The sequence below is a fragment of the Salvelinus alpinus genome, chromosome 10 (genome assembly GCF_045679555.1).
Source record: "Salvelinus alpinus chromosome 10, SLU_Salpinus.1, whole genome shotgun sequence".
NCBI lineage: Eukaryota > Metazoa > Chordata > Actinopteri > Salmoniformes > Salmonidae > Salvelinus > Salvelinus alpinus.
The window spans coordinates 19,777,282-19,800,163 of record NC_092095.1 but is presented as its reverse complement, the minus strand read 5'-3'; the positions used below and the strand labels follow the sequence as shown (position 1 = coordinate 19,800,163).

The window sequence follows — 22,882 nt, the reverse complement described above, 5'->3', positions numbered from 1 at the left end:
CGACAAAAATCTGAATGCGAAAATAACAAAATAGAAGTACAGTGGGAGGGAGAACAGTGTGTAGCCTACAAGGCAGGTTAGCTAACTATATATGTTCACATCCTATTCGATCGGATATTGACATTGCATGCATCGCGGTGACATGCAAAATATAAGGAGATGCGTTTTTATTTACGATTGCACACATTTCCTACAACAAGAAAGAGTTTGACATGAAAGTGAACCGCTAGCTAACCAGCGAAAGTGTGGCACTGTATTTTAGGCTACTGTCTGAAAATAAACTGGAAGATGACAGACATTGGATTGTATGGATAACTGTCCATAGAGATCATCTAATTCGCTTTTATATGGATTTTAGACCAACTACAAATAGAGGATTTCTTATTTGAAAAGCTTTGATCAGCTGTCATTATGGCCAACATAACGTCGCGCAGGTAGGTGACACATTGCTGCTAAATCTGCAGTTCATTTGGCTGCGTATTAGCTACATTTGAATGGTTTCAGATATGATACAAAAATGTTGCAACAAAATAGCTACAGTAAAGATGCAATTCATAGTGAAACCCATTGCTCAGGCATGGCATTATATTGAGCCAGATGTCACGTTGATCGTTGACACATCAAGAGCACCTGCTCACGGTCACATAACGTGTTAGTTAGATATTGAAATACAGTAAGTAGGCTACAGCAAATTACAGCCCAGTTAGGATTCTAAAGGTGAATTAAAATAGTTGAATCAATTCCATCAATACTTTATTTAGCTGGATGTTTGTGCAAAATGTATGGTTATAGAACAGTCATAAGAGTGCATGTGGCACTCTTCAGTGAATAACCAAAGCATGTCGCGAGCTTGTGAACCAGCACAGCTGTTTGAGTTGCTTATTTTGTAGTAGACTAGGCTATGACCCTTTTGGTCATGATAACTTTGATAAAACAAATAAAAACCGTTGATTTGAGTTGTTCGGGGGTTATGTAACTGCTTTGGTCTGTATTGTATTTTGTTGCTTAATTCAACACCCATTCATTGCCATCTTTCCCCGAACAGAAAACATGGCTGACAGTCTGTGAGATGTGGTCTTGGCTAAAAGAGATCCACCTTTTGTAAAATTAACGTCAAAAGTTAGATTTTTTGGGCATTTTAGCTAACCCTAGCTCTTTTCCTAACCTTAACCTAATTATCCTAACCGGATACGTTAATTCTCCTAACCTGCTGCATTGCTGCGTAAATTCTCCTAACCTGCTACTTAAAGTCAAATGTGACGTTAATTTGACAAAAGTTGGATCCCTTCTAGCCATTACCGTGAGACGTAGCACGAGTAAGACTATTGAACAGATAGAGCACTTGCTATTTTCATCTAAGGCTACAGAAAAAAATATATTAGATGGCCAAGCCCTCTGTTGTTTTAGTATGAACATTATTGTTCAAGGGAAATAAAATAGATGTATTGATTTAGAAAAAACATAGTCCAACATAGGATTATGATTGTTTTGTGCACCATTCTACCACATTGTGTGGGTACATGTTTGGAAAATCCCCTATAACAGAGAGTCCCATAAAATGGTAAACAGAGAATGCTACTACTGTAGGCTAGGCATCTAAAATACATCTATTGTTTTCACAAATCAGATTTAGTTTGTTAATTATATATATGAATAATAATGTATATAGGATAGTCAGAGCACTAATGTATTAATTTATGGAGATATTTTCCCTCTAAGGTAAGGCTAGAATGACACAGCTGTGTGTTATTAGTATTTGTGAGTTTGAGCCTGTGATTTATTTTACTAGGCAAGTCAGTTAAGAACAAATTCTTATTTTCAATGACAGCCTAGGAACAGTGGGTTAACTGCCTTGTTCAGGGGCAGAATGACAGATTTTTTACTTGTCAGCTCAGGGATTTGATCTTGCAACCTTTCAGTTACTAGTCCAACGCTCTAACCACTAGGCTACCTGCAACCCCGGATGGCTGAATTAACTATTGATTTATAGGCTGATTGGAGTCTGCTACCTGCCCTTAAACACACAAACATGACAATGACGTCATTTCCGTCTGAACAAACAACTCAGTGGCGTGTGTGTATCCCTCCACCCTCTACCCCCCCTAGACCCTATCCCCTCGGTGTGCCCCATCTGGGGGTGATAGGGGAGGGCCAGGGTGGTGGAGGATGGTCCTCTCTACCTCTCACTCTGCTTTACATTTCACATGGAAGTTCAAGTTTGAATTGAAGAAACCTGTGGGAACACAGTCTACAGAGGCCAATATTTCAGTTATATATTTTATTCACATAATAAATGAGGCATTGAAAAAGCATATGAAGAATATGACACGTTTGATTTAGAAAATATATTTTTGTGCCTTTGCCAACATTGTACACAAATTACGTAGGTATTACACATAGATTAAGATTACTTTAGTAGTCTATGAAGAAGTTGTTTGAGAGAACGTAAGACTCAAAACAGTACTGGCTCAGGCACCTTGGCCAAGTTCTTATATAAGAAATCATACCAATCCCCCTGAGTCGATTTTGAAACTCCTGTTTAATTCAGCCTGGACCGTTAGGTCTGACCTATTAGTTTAGCCACACCCCAGGCCTGCCTCCTTGCAGCACGCGCCCCATGCGCACCACGCACTCACTCACTCACTCACTCACTCACTCACTCACTCACTCACTCACTCACTCACACACACACACACACACACACACACACACACACCTTTATGCCACACACCTAGATACGACAAAGAGCCTGTTTATGTGGGAGCACACACCCTGGGCTCAGACCCACTTCCACCTCTCTCTTTCCTGTACTGAGGGAATTATGTTGAAATTCAATTGGCATGTCCCAGTCACCACTGAAGAAGCCCTTTCATCACAGGCCAGTACTGAAAACCTGTGGGAGGCCTTGTTTTCCTCACCACAGTGTGTGTGTTCAAATGTGTACGTGTTAGAGTGATTGAATGTGTGTGCGTGTGTGTGTGCATCTGCTGTGCTGGTGGCGCATGTGAGTGTGTATTTCAGAGACTAAAACAACAGAGCCATATTTAGGAACTTCATACTTTGACCTTCTTTAGAGAGGGGAGAAAGACTGCTGTAAATCCTCCCAACATTTCATCCAAACCAGGAGGATGGCATCAGGCTGAATGTTGTAAAGAAATGCAATGAACAGAGATGAAATTCCTTATTTTACATGTACGAGATGCATGTTAATCCTACAAAATCTATTTACAGCACCAGTCAAAAGTTTGTACACACCCACTCAAGGGTTTTTCTTTATTTGTACTGTTTTCTACATTGTAGAATAATAGTGAAGTCAACATAACTATAAAATAACACACATGGAATCATGTAGTAACCAAAGAAAGTGTTAAACAAATCAAAATATAATTTATATTTAAGATTCTTCAAAGTAGCCACCCTTTGCCTTGATGACAGCTTTGTACACTCTTGACATTCTCTCAACCAGCTTCATGAGGTAGTCACCTGGAATGCATTTCAATTAACAGGTGTGCCTTGTTTAAAGTTCATTTGTGGAATTTCTTTCCTTCTTAATGCGTTTGAGCCAGTCACTTGTGTTGTGACAAGGTAAGGGGGTATACAGAAGATAGCCCAAGTCCATATGGCAAGAAAAGCTCAAATAAGCAAAGAAAAACGAGAGTCCATCATTACTTTAAGACATGAAGGTCAGTCAATGCGGAACATTTCAAGAACTTTGAACGTTTCTTCAAGTGTAGTTGCAAAAACCATCAAGCGCAATGATGAAACTGGCTCTTATGAGGACCGCCACAGGAAAGGAAGACCCAGAGTTACCTCTGCTGCAGAGGATATGTTCATTAGAGTTACCAGCCTCAGAAATTGCAGCGCAAATAAATGCTTCACAGAGTTCAAGTAACAGACACATCTCAACATCAACTGTTCAGAGGACACTGCGTGAATCAGGCCTTCATGGTCAAATTGCTGCAAAGAAACCACTACTAAAGGACACCAATAAGAAGAAGAAACTTGCTTAGGCCAAGAAACACGAGCAATGGACATTAGACCGGTGAAAATCTGTCCTTTGGTCTGATGAGTCCAAATTTGAGATTTTTGGTTCCAACCGTCGTGTCTTTGTGAAACGCAGAGTAAGTGAACGGATGATCTCTGCATGTGTGGTTCCCACCGTGAAGCATGGAGGAGGAGGTGTGATGGTGTGGAGGTGCTTTTCTGGTGACACTGTCAGTGATTTATTTAGAATTCAAGGCACACTTAACCAGCATGGCTACCACAGCATTCTGCAGCGGTATGCCATCCCATCTGGTTTGCATTTAGTGGGACTATCATTTGTTTTTCAACAGAACAATGACACAACACCCCTCTAGGGCTCCTTCAAGACAGTTGCAAAAACATTCCAGGTGAAGCTCTTGAGAGAATGCAAAGAGTGTGCAAAGCTGTCATCAAGGCAAAGGGTGGCTACTTTGATGAATCTAAAATATAAAATATTGTTTGATTTGTTTAACACTTCTGGTTACTAAATGATTCCATATGTGTTATTTTGTAGTTTTGATATCTTTACTATTATTCTACCATGTAGAAAATAGTAAAAAAATAAAGAAAAACCCTTGAATGAGTAGGTGTGTCCAAACTTTTGACTGGTACTGTATATCTAAACGTTCCCACCACGTTGTGCTCTTCTGAATGCAGCCCCTGTCCTTCAGTCTCTGGGATTGTATGGGACTGTGGCTGGCCTTCGAATCAGTCAATTGCATGTAGGCCCATATTATGTTAATGTGCTGTGATACTATCTAACTTCAGACTCTTATTTGACAATATCTGGAATGCAATGAGACCAATAGCTCAGTATATCTCTGTTGACAGCTGTGGTGTAGCTTTATCACATAGCTCTGGTTCTGGTGCGTCTCAGCCGTTGGAACAGTGTCAGTGTGAACTTACAGGTTAGGTTTGCTCTGTGATTACTCTGGGTAACCACTGTCCTCAACCCTCCTCCCTGTCTGTTTATTAGATGTTCTACCCCTGGCACAACGTGACGCCATGAAGGAAGTGTTGCCCAGCAACAAGACATTTCTATGGACAGAGCTAAGTGTGCACAACTACTTTCTCTGTGTCCAGTATTACAGCTTTTTGCTGTCTGAGAAGTTACAAGTCTTGATTAAATCTAATAGATTGTGAGTTATAGGTGTTTAAGTTGGCCCTATTTTCCTAAAATCAACACTCGAGGCAAAAAGGGACAGTTGTGTGAAGGTGGATTTGCCCCAAAAAAGGCAGCAGTTGTTCCACTATACCCAATAAGACTAGCTTTTACCCTTTTACCACCTAGGTATAGAGGCAGTCTGCCACAGTCAGGGTTGGCATCATAATGCCTAATCTAGCAGGGAACAAGGGACGGCTAGGCTACTCTAATTATGGTCAGGAATGTTCTGTTTAATATGAGTCTCAACTCTGTTTCCGTCTCTGCACGCCACTCACACGTACTGAGACTGAGACTACTGCCAATCCTGCTTCACCATGAATGACTATGCCTGCTCGATCCATTGACTTCTGATTCAGTTTGAAATTGGACGGTTATTTGTAATTGGCTATCAGTGGGTTGGCGCTGTATGTGACTCATTTGTGGCATGAATGATGTCTTGTTCCTGCTTGTGTCTTTTTATGTTTTATTGATGTCACTAGTTCTGAGTCCACCCTGTAATATTGTGTCATGATTATGTCAATGCTCTTGTTTTACTTAAGTGGCTGTGTTGATTAGTGATTGACTATAATGAAATGTGAAAAGAGTAATAAATAGGAGTATCTCTCTCTCTTTCCTCTACCTCTCCTTTTTCAGTGAGTCTGAGGATGAAGATCTACACTCCACAGATCCTGAGAGTAAGGACAAGAGCAAAGACAAGAAGATACTGTGCAAAGTCAAATGGTCTCGCGATGAGGTAGGCTAATTCTATAAGAGGCATATGAGTGGGCCAGTTTGGTCAAGTGTGCTAGTTAGTTTATTGCTCTCACTGTTTAACCATTATTTATTGTACCTGTCTTACATTGTTTTAGTGTTCAAATGGATTGAGAATAGCATGTGCGTGAAAGTGTGCTGTGGTCCAACAGTCTGTTTGTTTATAAATGTATTGTCTGCAGCAATCTGCTGCTATTCTATTGCATGATATGTAGGAAGCCCTATTGTGTCCCTAAAAAAAGTGTAAAGGGCGTTAACCTTATGGAAGCACTGAGGATGAAGGGAGTGTCTCAGGAAGGTTGGCTCCTGACTGTCTCTCTCTGCCCCCCCCCCCCCACCTCTTCTCGCTGCAGGACGAGAGGCTGAAGAAGTCAGTGGAGCAGCATGGAGCAGACTCCTGGAAATTAGTAGCTAATCATTTTCCAGTAAGTAAAACATTTTTTCTCCTTAATCATTACACACTGTTAAAATACAAAGCTTTCTGTAATAAGCACAGTAACACACTAACAAAAATCAGGTCTATATATTGATGATATGTAATAGTGATGGGGGAAAATGCAGGAAAACTGTAATCTGTTTTACCTAATTTCTACCAACATCACCTGTGCAATTAGAGGTGAAAAAAATATACCTTTACTCCACACACATAGCTCTCTCTCGCCCTCCATTTGGCAAATCTGACCATAACTCTATCCTCCTGATTCCTGCTTACAAGCAAAAACTCCTCAAACAGTAAGTACCTGTGACCCGCTCAATACGGAAGTGGTCCGATGAATCGGGTGTTAAGCTGCAGGACTGTTTCGCTAGCACAGATTGGAATATTTTCTGGGATTCATCTGGTGGCATTGAGGAGTTTACCACATCAGTCACCGGTTTCATTAATAAGTGCGTCAACGACGTCGACCCTACAGTGACTGTACGCGCATATCCCAACCAGAAGCCATGGATTACAAGCAACATCCGCACTGAGCTAAAGGCTATAGCTACCACTTTGATTGAGCGGGGCACTAACCTGGCCGTTTATAAGAAATCCCGCTACGTCCTCCGATGAACCATCAAACAGGCAGAGCGTCAATACAGGACTAAGATCGAATTCTACTACACCAGCTCTGAAGCTCATCGGATGTGGCAGGGCTTGCAAACTATCATGGATAACAAAGGGAAACTCAGCCGCAAGCTGCCCAGTGACACAAGCCTACCCGACAAGCTAAATGCCTTCTATGCTCACTTCAAGGCAAGGAGCACTGAAACATGCATGAGAGCACCAGCTGTTCCGGACGGCTGTGTGACCATGCTCTCCGTGGCCGATGTGAGTAAGACCTTTAAACAGGTTAACATTCACAAGCACGCAGGGCAAGATGGATTACCAGGACGCGTACTCAGAGCATGTGCAGACCAGCTGGCAAGTGTCTTCACTGACATTTTCAACCTCTCCCTTATCCAGTCTGTAGTACCTACATGTTTCAAGCAGACCACCATAGTCCCTGTCTAAATGACTATTTCCCCTTAGCACTCACATCTATAGCCATGAAATGCTTTGAAAGGCTGGTCATGGCGTACATCAACACCATCATCCCAGACACCCTGGATGACTCAATATCTATTTCACCCCATACTGCCCTTTCCCACCTGGACAAAAGGAACACCTATGTGAGAATGCTGTTCATTGTCTACAGCTCAGCGTTCAACACCATAGTGCCCTCCAAGCTGATCACTAAGCTAAGGACCCTAGGACTGAACGCCTCCCTCTGCAACTGGATCCTGGACTTCCTGATGTGCCGCCGCCAAGTGGTGAGGGTAGGCAACAACACATCCTCCACGCTGACCCTTAACACGGGGGCCCTTTAGGGGTACATGCTTAGTCCCCTCCTGTACTTCCTGTTCACCCACGACTGTGTGGCCGCGCACGACTCCAACACCATCATAAGTTTGCTGACAAAACTACGGTGGTAGGCCTGATCACTGACGACGATGAGACAGCCTATAGGGAGGAGATCAGAGACCTGGCAGTGTGGTGCCAGGACAACAACCTCTCCCTCAACGTCAGCAAGACAAAGGAGCTGATCGTGGACTACAAGAAATGAAGGGCCGAGCACGCCCCCATTCACATCGACGGGGCTGTAGTGGACCAGGTCCACATCACTAAGGACCTATCATGGTCCAAACACACCAACACAGTCGTGAAGAAGACACGACAACGCCTCTTTCCTCTCAGGAGGCTGAAAAGATTTGGCATGGGCCCTCAGATCCTCAAAATGTTCTACAGCTGCATCATTGAGAGCATCTTGACTGGCTGCATCACCGCTTGCTATGGAAACTTACTGGCATCCGATCACAAGGCGCTACAGAGGGTAGTGTGTACGGCCCAGTACATCACTTGGGCTGAGCTCCCTGCCATCCAGAACCTCTATACCAGGCAGTGTCAGAGGAAGGCCCTAAAAATTGTCAAAGACTCCAAGCACCCAAGTCATAGACTGTTTTCTCTGCTACCGCACAGTAAGCGGTACCGATGCAAAGACTGCTAAATAGTTAGTTAAATAGTTAACCAAATAGCTAGCCGGACTATCTGCATGGACCTTTTGCGCAAATATCACATATGCTGCTGCTACTGTTTAACCATCTGTCACTTTATTCCTAGTATATGTACATATCTACCTCAATTACCTCATACCCCTGCACATTGACTCAGTACTGGTACCTCTTGTATATAGCCAAGTTATCATTACTCATTATGTATCTATTATTACTTTTATTATTACGTGTTTTACTTTTCTACTATTTCTCTATTTTCTTTCTCTCTGCATTGTTGGGAGGGGCCCGCAATTAAGCATTTCACTGTTAGTCCACACCTGTTGTTTACGAAGCTTGTGATGAATAACATTTTATTTTATTATCTGGATAAGAAAAGTGATATGACAAGTGACACTCACAGGTGTTGTGTGAGGTGGGGTTATTTGTAGTACTCTCAGGTGTTGTGTGAGGTGGGGTTATTAGTGGTACTCACAGGTGTTGTGTGAGGTGGGGTTATTAGTGGTACTCACAGGTGTTGTGTGAGGTGGTGTTATTTGTAGTACTCACAGGTGTTGTGTGAGGTGGGGTTATTAGCAAGTGTGTGTACGTGAATATGATAACTCAGGGGGGGACAGCTGCAGGTGGGTTTGTGTGTTAATGAGGTGTTGTGTTCTGCGTTGTGTCTGTCACAGGGGAGGACAGATGGCCAGTGTCAGCACCGCTGGCAGAAGGTGCTCAACCCAGAGCTGGTGAAAGGACCCTGGACAAAAGAGGAGGATCAGAAGGTAAGTGGAGATGGGAGTTACCCCAACCTGGGATGGGGGGGGGGGGAGAAGTAGATTAAGAGCTAGAGAGAACATGTATTGTTCTGAATTTTATTGGAGCGGCTCGTTGATAACACAATACAAACAAGCTGCAGGATGAACATCACAGACCTTTATTTTGTTGTAACTTGAAACATTGAAAGGAACATATAGTACATACGTTCCTCTCCCACTCTCTATCCCTGTGTGTAGCCCATAGGCCCTGCAGTAGTTTTCATTGGCTGTGCATACGACCCACTACCTCATGCTTTAGAACAACCAAAGCTCTCCAAGTTTCCCTGGTCCTGAGCCCCTCCTCAGCCAGGCTTTAGGGTCATATCTCTCATAGTTGGAAGGTGAACAATACATTCCTTAAATAGAACTACATGATGCCTCGCCTACTGGAATGTCAAGATTGATATTTTGTTCCTCCAACATCTAGGCCTCACATCACAACACGCCAGTGATAGTATTGTTCTGGCTTGCCCTTAGTGACATGCTAGAAGTAAGATATTCAGGAAGTTAATAGCACTGGGTAGTGTGGGCCTGCTAAGAGATGACAAAACATGTTTGGCTCCATGACAGAAGTGTTGTGGCAACTAGTTCTACTTCTTCAGCTGCATTCTTGACATTGTCTAGTGTTGCCAATTAAGTCCAGAGGATTGCATTGTAAGAAGTCCCTGTCTTCTTTACTCCTGTGTGTATAGGTGATTGACCTGGTTCATAAATATGGCCCCAAGCGCTGGTCGGTGATTGCTAAGCACCTGCAAGGGCGGATCGGGAAGCAGTGCCGTGAGCGCTGGCACAACCATCTGAACCCTGAGGTGAAGAAGTCCTCCTGGACCCAGGAAGAGGACAGCATCATCTACCAGGCCCACAAACGCCTGGGCAACCGCTGGGCCGAGATCTCCAAGCTGCTGCCTGGAAGGTAACGGAATGATATACCGTACATCTCTTTGCCTGAGTTAGTGGGTGGTTGCATCTCAATAGAGTAAAAGTGGGTGGTTGCATCTCAATAGAGTAAAAGTGGGTGGTTACATCTCAATAGAGTAAAAGTGGGTGGTTGATATCTCAATAGAGTAAACGTGGGTGGTTACATCTCAATAGAGTAAAAGTGGGTGGTTACATCTCAATAGAGTAAAAGTGGGTGGTTACATCTCAATAGAGTAAAGGTGGGTGGTTACATCTCAATAGAGTAAAAGTGGGTGGTTACATCTCAATAGAGTAAAAGTGGGTGGTTGCATCTCAATAGAGTAAAAGTGGGTGGTTGCATCTCAATAGAGTAAAAGTGGGTGGTTACATCTCAATAGAGTAAAAGTGGGTGGTTGCATCTCAATAGAGTAGAGGTGGGTGGTTGCATCTCAATAGAGTAAAAGTGGGTGGTTGCATCTCAATAGAGTAAAAGTGGGTGGTTGCATCTCAATAGAGTAAAAGTGGGTGGTTACATCTCAATAGAGTAAAAGTGGGTGGTTGCATCTCAATAGAGTAAAAGTGGGTGGTTGCATCTCAATAGAGTAAACATGGGTGGTTACATCTCAATAGAGTAAAAGTGGGTGGTTGCATCTCAATAGAGTAAACGTGGGTGGTTACATCTCAATAGAGTAAAAGTGGGTGGTTACATCTCAATAGAGTAAAAGTGGGTGGTTGCATCTCAATAGAGTAAAAGTGGGTGGTTACATCTCAATAGAGTAAAAGTGGGTGGTTGCATCTCAATAGAGTAAAAGTGGGTGGTTGCATCTCAATAGAGTACAAGTGGCTTCCCTTCTTCTCCTGGTCAGCTTTCCTTCATATTTCCTACACCTACAGTATAGTAGTTTCTGGTCCCATAACCAAAGGTGTAAGGCTAAGGGCAAAAGCGTAGGTTTTGTTAGGTTTTTGGACAGATCTAAAGTATTTGAACAACCTCCCTTATAGGACGGACAACTCCATCAAGAATCACTGGAACTCCACCATGAGGAGGAAAGTGGAGCACGAGGGGTACCTCCAGGACGGCTGCAGGGGATTCAGCTCAGAGCACGGGGGGTTGAAGCGACGCCACCACAGACCCTGTGTCCCCCAACCAGACACCCCCCATGGTGGGCACAGCCCTCTGGGCATGGCTGGACCAACTCAGGTGAGAGGCCTCTCAGACACTACTGTTCCGTTTCATTCAAACAAGGTTTATTGGCATATTGAAAGGATCAGTGTTTAATGTTCCTGTGTGTTGTAGCTTGGGGGTTACCTCTATAGCCCTCACTGTGGCCAGCTGATGGACAGCCTCCCAGACTCCTCCAGCTACTTATCGGTGAGTGACCTGTCCTTTACAGCTGGCCAAGAGTCCGATATGTTGTTTGACTCAAAAGCTCAAGGTTTGGACTGAAGCATGGAGCTAATCAGTAGAAGTGTCTTCCAATCCTGTCCACTTTACCATCCCTTTTTTATACCTTTCCACCGTACTAACTTCAGTCTACTTTGTATTAATCACTCTCTGAATCAAACAACTAAATGACCTGCCTGAATTCCTGTTTCTTCTCTGTGTCTTTAACAAATGTGTGGTTTGGTAAGCCTGAGTCTGATATGAGTCATTTGTGAGTAAATTTGTTCTCTCCTTCCTTCTTTCCCTGCCTACCTTTTCTTCACTCCCTCCGTCCACTCCTCTCCTTCCCGTGTGTGTTTACTCCAGCCGTCCTGCCATGACGATCCAGACAAAGAGCAGAGAATTAAGGAGCTTGAGCTGCTGCTTATGTCAGCAGAGACCGAGGTCCGGAGACAGGCCCAGTGCCGAGGCCCATGTGTAAGACACACTCTCAGTGTGTATGTGTGTGATGATGTAGCCTAGTCCACTTGAGCTCGTAGTTATGCTGTAGTGATGTCATAGTAGCCTACCCATCTCACCCCTCTCCCCACACTCCCGTTACGCTTCGTAGTTCTACCCCTCCCATCCCCATTTTCAGTGCTTCCTGCCATCTCGCCATGCGGCCGCCACCATTAACCTCCTCTCACTCCCTCCAGCCTCCTTCCCTCCAGCCTCCTCCAGCCTCCTATCTGCACGGTGTCACTTCAGCCAGTGGTTTGGAACCAAACATGTGTTTCCCCCTTTTTCTTCTTCTTTTTTAAACCTTTTCCCTTCTTTCACCACACCACTGTGGCTTTCATAGCAGAATCCCCCACTCGTTGTCTTTCTTCATTCATCTATTCACTCCATCCATTTATCTCATTTTAACCTGCGTTACAGAACAAACTATTATGATGATGTCAGTGGTTCAGATTTTAAATGATAAATATCTTGGTGTGTTACAACACATGCCTACCACTGACTTCTCAATGAGGTTCAATGACGTTTTAGACTGAGGGAACAAGTTTGGGTGTTGGGAGACTTTTGGGTATGAATTTCGTTACATTGCCTTGTCGTCTAAACTTGATTGAACTTCCTTGAAACGTCATAACTTCATTCATTGGGAGTTTTCCGAACCCAGTCAGCCTTACTGACCTGGTTGGTGTCCAACCCCACCATCAGCAGCACCCTAACCCCAGTCTCTTCTCTCTCAGAGTGTGGAGCGTTACTCCAGCTGGGCAGACAGTGTGTCAGATGACACCATGACCACCAGCAGTAGCAGTCTGGAGGATCAGGCTGAGGGAGGCTGGAGGCTGGCAGAGGAGGGCCAAGGTCCACCAGTGGAGCAGGCTGAGGGGGGCTGGAGGGGGGCAGAGGAAGGCCAAGGGCCACCAGTGGAGCTGGCTGAGGGGGGCTGGAGGGGGGCAGAGGAGGGCCAGCACCATGTCTCCCCCAGTAAGTTCCTGGCTGTGGAGGCTAGTTCTGTGCTCTCCACCCTGCAGACCATCCCCGAGTTCGCAGAGACCATGGAGCTCATCGACTCGGTGAGTGTGTGTAGATCAGACACGGAGCCAGGATAAGGTGACTAGGGGGGCAGATCAGAGCCAGGATAAGATGACTAGGGGGGCAGATCAGAGCCAGGATAAGGTGACTAGGGGGGCAGATCAGAGCCAGGATAAGATGACTAGGGGGGCAGATCAGAGCCAGGATAAGATGACTAGGGGGGCAGATCAGAGCCAGGATAAGGTGACTAGGGGGGGTAGATCAGACCCAGAGCCAGGATAAAGTGACTAGGGGGGCAGATCAGAGCCAGGATAAGATGACTAGGGGGGCAGATCAGAGCCAGGATAAGGTGACTAGGGGGGCAGATTAGACCCAGAGCCAGGATAAGGTGACTAGGGGGGCAGATCAGACCCAGAGCCAGGATAAGGTGACTAGGGGGGCAGATCAGACCCAGAGCCAGGATAAGGTGACTAGGGGGGCAGATCAGACCCAGAGCCAGGATAAGGTGACTAGGGGGGCAGATCAGACCCAGAGCCAGGATAAGGTGACTAGGGGGCAGATCAGACCCAGAGCCAGGATAAGGTGACTAGGGGGCAGATCAGACCCAGAGCCAGGATAAGGTGACTAGGGGGGCAGATCAGACCCAGAGCCAGGATAAGGTGACTAGGGGGCAGATCAGACCCAGAGCCAGGATAAGGTGACTAGGGGGTCAGATCAGACCCAGAGCCAGGATAAGGTGACTAGGGGGGCAGATCAGACCCAGAGCCAGGATAAGGTGACTAGGGGGGCAGATCAGACCCAGAGCCAGGATAAGGTGACTAGGGGGGCAGATCAGACCCAGAGCCAGGATAAGGTGACTAGGGGGGCAGATCAGACCCAGAGCCAGGATAAGGTGACTAGGGGGGCAGATCAGACCCAGAGCCAGGATAAGGTGACTAGGGGGCAGATCACACCCAGAGCCAGGATAAGATGACTAGGGGGGCAGATCAGACCCAGAGCCAGGATAAGGTGACTAGGGGGGCAGATCACACCCAGAGCCAGGATAAGGTGACTAGGGGGGCATTTGAAATCGGTGAGGGGGCACAATTTTGGCGGGTTATTGCATTGGAATTATATTGAATTCTGCTTATATCACAATAAACAAAGTTCAAATGCCGAAACTCCGAGACCCTTGATTGAGTGCTTTTGAAGTGACAGGTTGGCACAAAATTTGTATCTCCGCTTCCCTGTATCAGTACAATGGACAGCTCCGTTTTGGTAATGAATATAGGCTACAAGATAGATAGGGTAACTCACCTATTACACACTATGTGAATGCAGCCGTACACACAGCTGTCTTACCAAAATAATGCAAACTAAATGCTGAAAGGAGTAACCTAGTTTTTCATGCATGCAAAACAAAAATACTGAAAAGCAGTTTAGCTTAGAGTATGGACACAACTGCAAATGAGAACGAATAAATGTGAACAGAACAGAACAGCGATAACAAGTAGTACTTGTAAGTCGCTCTGGATAAGAGCGTCTGCTAAATGACTTAAATGTAAATGTAAATGTAGTAGGCCTAGTCAACAAAATATCAGATGGATAAAAGCATGACACAATCTATATTTAGGCTAGTTACATTTGGACTTTTTTACCTTTATTTTTTACCTTTATTTAACCAGGAAGGGCTCATTGAGATTTTAAATATTTTTTTCAAGAGCGTGCTGGCCCTGATAGGCAGCACCGAGTCATTACACAATTACAGACAGACAACCTGAACACTACAAGTCATCTAGTTAAACCATAGAAGTCACAGGAGTATAACGAAATCATAAAACAGCAAATTAAAAACATTGACAGGTCAAGGAATCAGCTCAAAATCCTTCATCAATGATTTAAAAACACCAATCGGGACAAGTTCTTCCAGTTGAAAACTATTTTGTAAGGCGTTCCAAACGGATGGCGCAAAGTACATGAAAGCCCTTTTACCAAATTCAGTTCGGACATTTGGAACAGTTTAGCAGGATAAAGTCTTGTGAACGAAGAGAGTACTCACCACATTTCTGAGGAATAAAAATGGCTTTGTAAATAAAAGTATACAAGCCTACGAGTGACTAGAGAAGGCCAGCCAACCCTGGTATATAAAGTGCAGTGGTGCGTAAGGGTTTTGTAGTTTTAAATAAATCTTAACGCTCCATGGTAAAGGGTGTCAATTGATCTCAAACACTGAGCGGAAGCATTCATATATAAAATATATGTAAACAAACAGTAAACATTAACAGTAAACAAGCACAGTGAAGGCAAATGGAGATCCAAATAACCAAAACACAGCCTCCAGCCTCCTACAGTGAGATGCAGCCATGCACAGGTGTCTCGCCAAATAAATGAACCAATAGGCCCACTTCAAACATGGAAAATCATGGCGCTCATGAGTTCAGAAACACGTTGTGATATGGCACAATACACTTCTGTGGATCAAATTCCACCCACGTAAGCAATGCCAGCCTACCATAAACATGTTTCCAATACAGTACAGTTCCTTTTACAACCACAAAAACCAATAGGCTACCAAGAAAACCAATAGGCTACCATGAAAACCAATAGGCTACCAAGAAAACCAATAGGCTACCATGAAAACCAATAGGCTACCATGAAAACCAATAGGCTACCAAGAAAACCAATAGGCTACCAAGAAAACCAATAGGCTACCATGAAAACCAATAGGCTACCAAGAAAACCAATAGGCTACCAAGAAAACCAATAGGCCACCATGAAAACCAATAGGCTACCATGAAAACCAATAGGCTACCATGAAAACCAATAGGCTACCATGAAAACCAATAGGCTACCATGAAAACCAATAGGCTACCATGAAAACCAATAGGCTACCAAGAAAACCAATAGGCTACCAAGAAAACCAATAGGCTACCATGAAAACCAATAGGCTACCATGAAAACCAATAGGCTACCATGAAAACCAATAGGCTGCCAAGAAAACCAATAGGCTACCAAGAAAACCATCATAGAATGTATCCTATCTATCTCTATGAGGAAACACACCGATATGTAGCTATATCCAGGGGCGTCATTTGGTTTCTTGCATTGTAATTATATTGAATTCTGCAGAAAACTAGTATTCCAGCCATTCTTCCTATGCTATCAAATTAACGTTTTTGGACAGAAAACCTGCAGCTAGGGTAGGATTCTAGGATAACCTGGGCTGGCTCCTCTGTTCCAAGATCATCAGGAACAGTTGGAGGTTTAGGGGGCTGTGGAGCCATTATCCTGGCGGCACTTATAGAAGGCTGGGTAGGCTTTGCACTCAGCAGCATCATCGCTGCTGGGCTTTGCGGCGGCCTCGTGGTTTGATGCTGCTGCTCATCGTTCTCCTTCTATAGCTTTGTCTGGGTACTTTGGCGAAGCCAATTTTTGATATCCTTTGTGGCAGTTGCAGACTAGCTGGTTCAAGCTAGCTAAATAGGCTAAGGCTAATAACACTAACAGTTTTTACAGCTAGCTAAGGAGCTAACTAAACTCTGTAGTGGTGGGGCGTGAGGCAGAGTTGAGTGAAACAGCTTCAACGGTAAACCTGAAGGAGTCAAACCTAACCTCCCCAGTGGCTTTCCATAGCCCCCCTATACACACCGCTGCGATCTGTCCATTGTGTTGACACAGCGCAGAGGAGATACAGATTTTTCACCAACCTGTCACTCAATAATTTTTATATAGAGACATAAAACTAAAACTGAGATGGCACAAGTTTCAACTGACAGGGCTAAGCCCTCTTTTCCCAAGGGGTGTAGATGTGTGTGTTTATATATACCAGACCCAGAGCATGAATGTATTGAAAATCCATTGTAGATGTGTCTGGCTCTACAGGACCCTATGGCGTGGAGCGAGGCGGCCAGCTTCGACGTGTCTGAGGCGACGACGCCTCTGAAACAAATACAGGGGAGCTACGTACCCCAGGGGAGGACCACAGAGGGGATGAGGTATACCATTGACCCCTCCAACGACATCTCAACCAAGCACTGTGCCCCCATGGGTCAGCGGAAAGTCCACACCCCACACAACGTGCCCAGACCAGGCCTGCCATCCCTGGGGAGGAGGAAGAGGACAGCGAGGCGGGACCAGTCCCCTGATAGGAGCCGTGCGTCCTTCTTAGAGTCACCCAGCATCAACTCGCCCAAGAACACCCCCACGAAAGCACTGCCTTTCACCCTCTCCCAGGCAAGCCAGATGCTAGAAATGTGCTCAAGCTAGGGCATGATGGTGCAATGCATCTGGCTCTGGCAGTATAGCTTCTCTTTATAGTCCCCCTTTCTTGTCCATCTCCCATCTCTAACTGTTGTGATCATGTCTTCCTCCAGTTCTTCAACACATCAGGAGGAGAGCATCTGAGCCTGGACAACCCTTCTCTGACCTCCACCCCAGTCTGTGGCCAGAACTATCTCCTCAACACACCCTTCCAGAAAGAGACCACGCCCAAACACCAGAAAGAGAATATGGGGTAAGCGAGTTACAGGTTCCTAAATTACATGTGTGTGTTTGATGTATTGATCTCATCATCATTACAACAGGTGTTGTAAGAATATCTCTCTTTGTCTCACTCAGTTTCAGGACCCCTAAGATTCATAAGACCATAATGGTTCCGACTCCCAGAACTCCTACTCCATTTAAGAACGCCCTGGCCGCCCAGGAGAAGATGCATGGGCCGCTAAAGATGGTGGTAAGTGTGAAGTTGGTCTAGCTGTGTGTATTTATAATTCACTGTGTGTTCTTATGAGTGTGTGTACTTTGTTACTGTGCTCATATTAATGTTTGTGTGTGTGTGTGTGTGTGTGTGTGTGTGTGTGTGTGTGTGTGTGTGTGTGTGTGTGTGTGTGTGTGTGTGTGTGTGTGTGTGTGTGTGTGTGTGTGTGTGTGTGTGTGTGTATCTCAGCCCCAGCCCCTGGCCTTTCTGGAGGAAGATATCAGGGAGGTGCTGAAGCAGGAGATAGGATCAGACATCTTCACCAGAGAACCACAACCAGACTTCAGGACATGGAAACATAATGTAGGTGTTCATATAACCATGTACAACTGTTTGACTTGGTATACAGTCTAACCACAACCTTGTCCCTGACCCTCCCAGGTGGATGGCCCAGCCAGGAAGGTGCGTAAGTCCCTGGTGCTGGACTCCTGGGGGAAAGACTGTCTCAACGTCCAGCTATACCAGGACCAGCTCAATAACGCACTGGTGGGTTCTGGGATATAATCAATCAGACTAATCAGTCAACCAACCAACTAATCAATCAATTCATCAGTCAACCAATGAACCAACCAACTAATCAATGTCTACCCATCCTTGCCCCCCTCCAGGTCCCAGAGGAGAGTTTGTTAACCAGCTCCTTATTGATGACCCCACTCCCGGAGAGAGACAGAGCAGAGCGCCCCTGCCCCCCCTCGTCTGGGAAGGAGGGGTCTTGTGGCCCCCGGCGCCACCTTCCCAGCCCCCGCAAGAGGAAGAACCCCCCCTCGGTCAGAATTTCCCACCACGATTCACCTGGACAGGTACACACAGACATCTCTCTTTGGTGTAACTCCTAACTACCCTTTAAAAAACGAAGCAACACATTTCAAAACAAAACAACACATTTCACTGCCCCTATCTGGTGTATGTAAAAAAATAAAAAAAATAAAAAAACATTTAAATAAATACTAACTTCACATTATTGCTCCTCAGGCGATATATATATAATGATAGGGAGAGGGGAAAGGTTGTCCCTCCAAATTGGACAGTATGTTAGGTACAGCTGGTCCCTTGTCAAAGAAACCTGCCAACTTTTCAGTCATTTTTTTTTTATTGAGCATCAAGGTCTTGGTTGTGAGAAGGGGATAGACTAATGCATTGAGATGCGGGAGAGAATATTCCTCTCTTCTTCTTCTGCAGGTCAACAACCAGTGGGAAGCAGTGGTTTATGGGAAGACGGAGGACCAACGGATTATGACAGAGCAGGCCCGGCAGTACCTGAGTAGCACCTACACGTCCACCGGCTGCACCTCGAGGGCGCTTGTGCTCTGAGACCCAAGTTCCCACACACTACATCTGTCCACGCTCCTTCTCCTAATGACTCTTAACATACTACAATCTGGTGTAGATCTACTCAAATAATTTAGACATTTGTGTATTGATAAGATTGGTAACTGAACACTCAAGTGTAACACAGAATACTTTACAGAAAAGGTAAGACTGTCGTTTTTCTAGGTCTCACTGCTTAGTTGTCATAAATTGCTTTGTTTGTCTTTTGAATACACACCAGCCGTTGACCTCCTAGACATGTAACAGGTTTGTACAGATTAGAAATACTCAATTTTCTGCACTAGTTTATAATGTGTTAAAACTGAACAACCTGCACATACAGTAAGTAGCAAGCTGTAGAAATAGTTGTTGTATTACTACTGTAGCAGTGACTGCTTATGAGTTTCATATTGTTAATATATTGTTTAAACAAAAATGAAAAAATACGTTTTATGATGTAACATTACATGTATATGAATATTCAGCTTGTTTGTAGAACTACCCTGTACTGCTAAACCTGTTGTTATGAAGTCTTGAGAGAGAGAGAGAGAAAGAGAGGAGAGAGAGAAAGAGGGAGAGAGAGAGCTGTCAGTATTGCACTACTGAGTAGGGGTTGGCTGCAGAGAAACGGTCAGTGTTGAGGAGGTAACTGGATAGTACAATAAAGTTTCCATTCCAAGGCCATACTTCCCTTTAGCAGTCTCAAATTGAGACTTTTGTTGAATGTATTTCATAGCGTGAAACTGCGAAGAAACTCAAAATGGAAGGGTACCTTTTTTGTTCATTTGTTTGTTTTTATCTAATTGTATTTATTATCTGTTCTCTAAAACTTAGATATTAATATAAGTGTAAATTGAACACATAAAGTTTCCATTGAGAAATGTACCTTTGCTGACAGACAGCCTAAAACCCTTCTGAAACCCTTTGACCTAAGGTCAGTTCTACCACACTGATCCTAGATCAGAATCCAGTTGTCATGTTTGGTACGGACATATAGCGCTCATGTCATCAGTGTGCTAAAGCAAGTATTTTAGTTGAGGTTCTATTTATTCAACGTTTACTAATTTATTTATTTCTAAAAATGGAAAAATAAATGATCAAATAATTATATTTTCTTTCTATCAGAAAAAGGATTGGGCTACCTTTCAACTCATTTCTACGAATTAGACATAACAAGTGAACATGCACTACCACTAATCTCTTTCATTCAGTCATTCTGTTAACTATCAGATTTAGTTAATAACCATTGTATAGTGACATCACTGAGTTGTTGATATTGGTAGAACAGTTTCCCCTGGAATCAGAGTTTCTTTGTATTCTCCATAGGTAGTAGCAGGATTCAGTCTCCAACCTCTAATCATAGACAAATTGCACTTTTCTCATCGTTTAAGTGTTGTTTTGTTAATTTGTTTGTGCTCATGACGTAGCTCTTGTTTGTGTTTGTTTCGTTTAAAAAAATCCAGTGCCATTGGATGAATGTCTCACTACATGTGACTATTGAACACTGACACACAGATGTAAAGACAGAGCTGTTTAAAATCAATTGTTTATAAGTAATAATCACAAGTACAATACAAGATATTCAACATACAATGAAAGATGAAGCTTTTACGTCTTTATGTGACAATGCGGTCTTCTATGGCTCTGATTGGTTGCCTCTATAATAATAGGGATGCAGCAGAGTATCTATGGTCCCTGTGGTGATGGTTGGTGTCATTTGTTCCGACAGTCTTCCAACTGTTTAGAATGTAGATAATAATGGGGATTATCCAGCATTAAGTGTGTTTGAGAATAAGAAGGGAATCTCCTCAGGAAAGATCAAGTGGAAAGATCATTTATGTTCACCCTCTCTGAACTCCACAGAACCACACTTTCTGAACTTTCTGATTTCCCGACATCTAACCGCTACAGTAAATATGAATATATGTTTGTTCTCTGTTCTGTTGGTTGGTTTGACTTCAGTATGTTGTATGTTTTGTTTGTAACATGTTGTATGTTAACACTTGGACATCTAACCCGAGGCTATGAGGGAATTAACTATATTTATAGTAGCAGTTGTTGTCATAATAATCATGCATGAACAACAAGCAATACATTGGACTTTTCAGTGATCATGTTTTTACTACAACTACAGTAATCACAGACGTAACACTTCCATTATGTCATTTTCAAAGTTTACTGTGTTTTCTGCTGAAATCATAACCAGGTACCATAGAATTCCTGCCAACTGCCATTGTAACCATGTACTTAATATGGAATAATAATAAAATGTTATTGCATTGCGTTTGTGGCTCTTTGTCATTGTGTTATGTAACAGCAATATGATGTTATGATCTTGGTGCACCTCTCTTTAACGCTGCAGTCTTATTCACGTTAAACCTTGTCATCCAAATACCTTCTATCCCTGTTCCCTCCAGTGGAAGGATTCTTTTGTTCCCTGTCCAGTCCTGTCAGGTGGATTAACAGTATCTGTGTATATGTTGCCTGTGGAGTGTGTCAGCTTGGCCTGGGTTCACCATGGACACAATCCCTCTTCCGTGTGTGTGTGGCGGTGTGTGTGTGTGTGTGTGTGTGTGTGTGTGTGTGTGTGTGTGTGTGTGTGTGTGTGTGTGTGTGTGTGTGTGTGTGTGTGTGTGTGTGTGGCGGTCTGCTGTCAGCTTGGCCTGGGGTCTGCGGACACGAGTCCCCCTCCGGCAGGACAAGAGGCCTCTCCACAGGGTCAGCTGCTGGCCCTAAAGACGCCCAGTCACCCGTGACTTAATGCCCCCGGGCGCTATTGTCCCCAGGACCTGTTGCTTTTACAGACCCATTCACTCAATTGCCCCCAAGAGGAGGGGCACAAGGCCTGGCGACTTGCCTTCTGCTGGGGCAGCATCAACAGTACAGACAAACGTGCACACAAATATCCACTAGATCAATCTGTTTCTTGTCTGGGCAGGACTTGAGCTATTGTTGCTTTCAGATGGTCTGGACTGGCTTGAGACATGTCAAAGGCTTACTGCCTCTTAATTGGTTGTTGGCATCAGCCTGTAAAGCCTTGTGTTTACTGAGTGTATTGTTTTGGTCCTGCATAGGGCACTCCTTATTGACTTAGCTTGGCCTCACATGCACCTGTTGGGTATCAGTACAGACATGTGTACTATACAGACGTGTGTACTATACAGACGCGTGTACTATACAGACGCGTGTACTATACAGTGTATTGACAGGCATCTATTTTAGTAGTACTGTAGCACATCAATCAATGGGTAAAGCATTTAGTGATTTGAGAGAAGTATGTTTTACTTCAATTAAATTAACATACTGTTTCAAGTCATTATGTTGTACAGTCCTCAAACTTTGCTGTGTGTATTGGTGTTCAATGCAGAGAGCTCCAGGAGCAGCAAGGGTCCTTTCCCCTCCACACACACACACACACACACACACACACACACACACACACACACACACACACACACACACACACACACACACACACACACACACACACACACACACACACACACACACACACACACACACACACACACAGCCAGCCTTTGTGTATGCCAGACAGCAGATGGCAGCCATTATAGCACTGACAGGGCAGTCATCTGGCAGGCACCCTGTTGGTGTCCTGTTGAACACACAGCACCACTGAGGGGATGAGACACTTTAGGCGGGAAAAACAAATTGTGTGTGTGTGTGTTTTGGACCCTTTCTGCTGTAAATAGGTCCTAGTCTCCAGTTCCCCTGTGAACGTTAGTGCTGTGAGGTTAAACAGGCTCACT

The 22,882-nt window shown here is 44.2% G+C and overlaps 1 protein-coding gene across 4 annotated transcripts; it reads left to right on the top strand.

Moving 5' to 3' along the window:
• On the top strand, positions 1-21,396 carry LOC139531672 (myb-related protein A-like). Of its 4 annotated transcripts, XM_071328335.1 has the most exons (17): positions 1-434; positions 5,000-5,077; positions 5,822-5,921; positions 6,292-6,363; positions 9,142-9,234; positions 9,960-10,180; positions 11,167-11,365; positions 11,462-11,536; positions 11,915-12,025; positions 12,781-13,110; positions 16,913-17,281; positions 17,422-17,561; positions 17,666-17,780; positions 17,994-18,107; positions 18,186-18,290; positions 18,413-18,604; positions 18,984-21,396. In XM_071328335.1, the coding sequence occupies exons 2-17, from the start codon at positions 5,064-5,066 to the stop codon at positions 19,113-19,115; spliced, it is 2,382 nt and encodes a 793-aa protein (XP_071184436.1). In that variant the 5' UTR covers positions 1-434; positions 5,000-5,063; the 3' UTR covers positions 19,116-21,396. The 4 variants fall into 4 exon arrangements, with proteins under 4 accessions (XP_071184436.1, XP_071184437.1, XP_071184435.1 ...); XM_071328336.1 differs by lacking the exon at positions 5,000-5,077 and having other exon boundaries at positions 16,931-17,281; XM_071328334.1 differs by lacking the exon at positions 5,000-5,077.
• The last annotated feature ends 1,486 nt before the right edge of the window (positions 21,397-22,882 follow it).

Excerpts from the sequence above, each read along its gene's own strand:
- LOC139531672 (XM_071328334.1), top strand. The coding sequence starts at position 412 with ATGGCCAACATAACGTCGCGCAG. Across the intron at positions 11,537-11,914 it reads ACTCCTCCAGCTACTTATCG|CCGTCCTGCCATGACGATCC; the intron begins GTGAGTGACCTG and ends TGTTTACTCCAG. Across the intron at positions 18,108-18,185 it reads TCAGGACATGGAAACATAAT|GTGGATGGCCCAGCCAGGAA; the intron begins GTAGGTGTTCAT and ends TGACCCTCCCAG.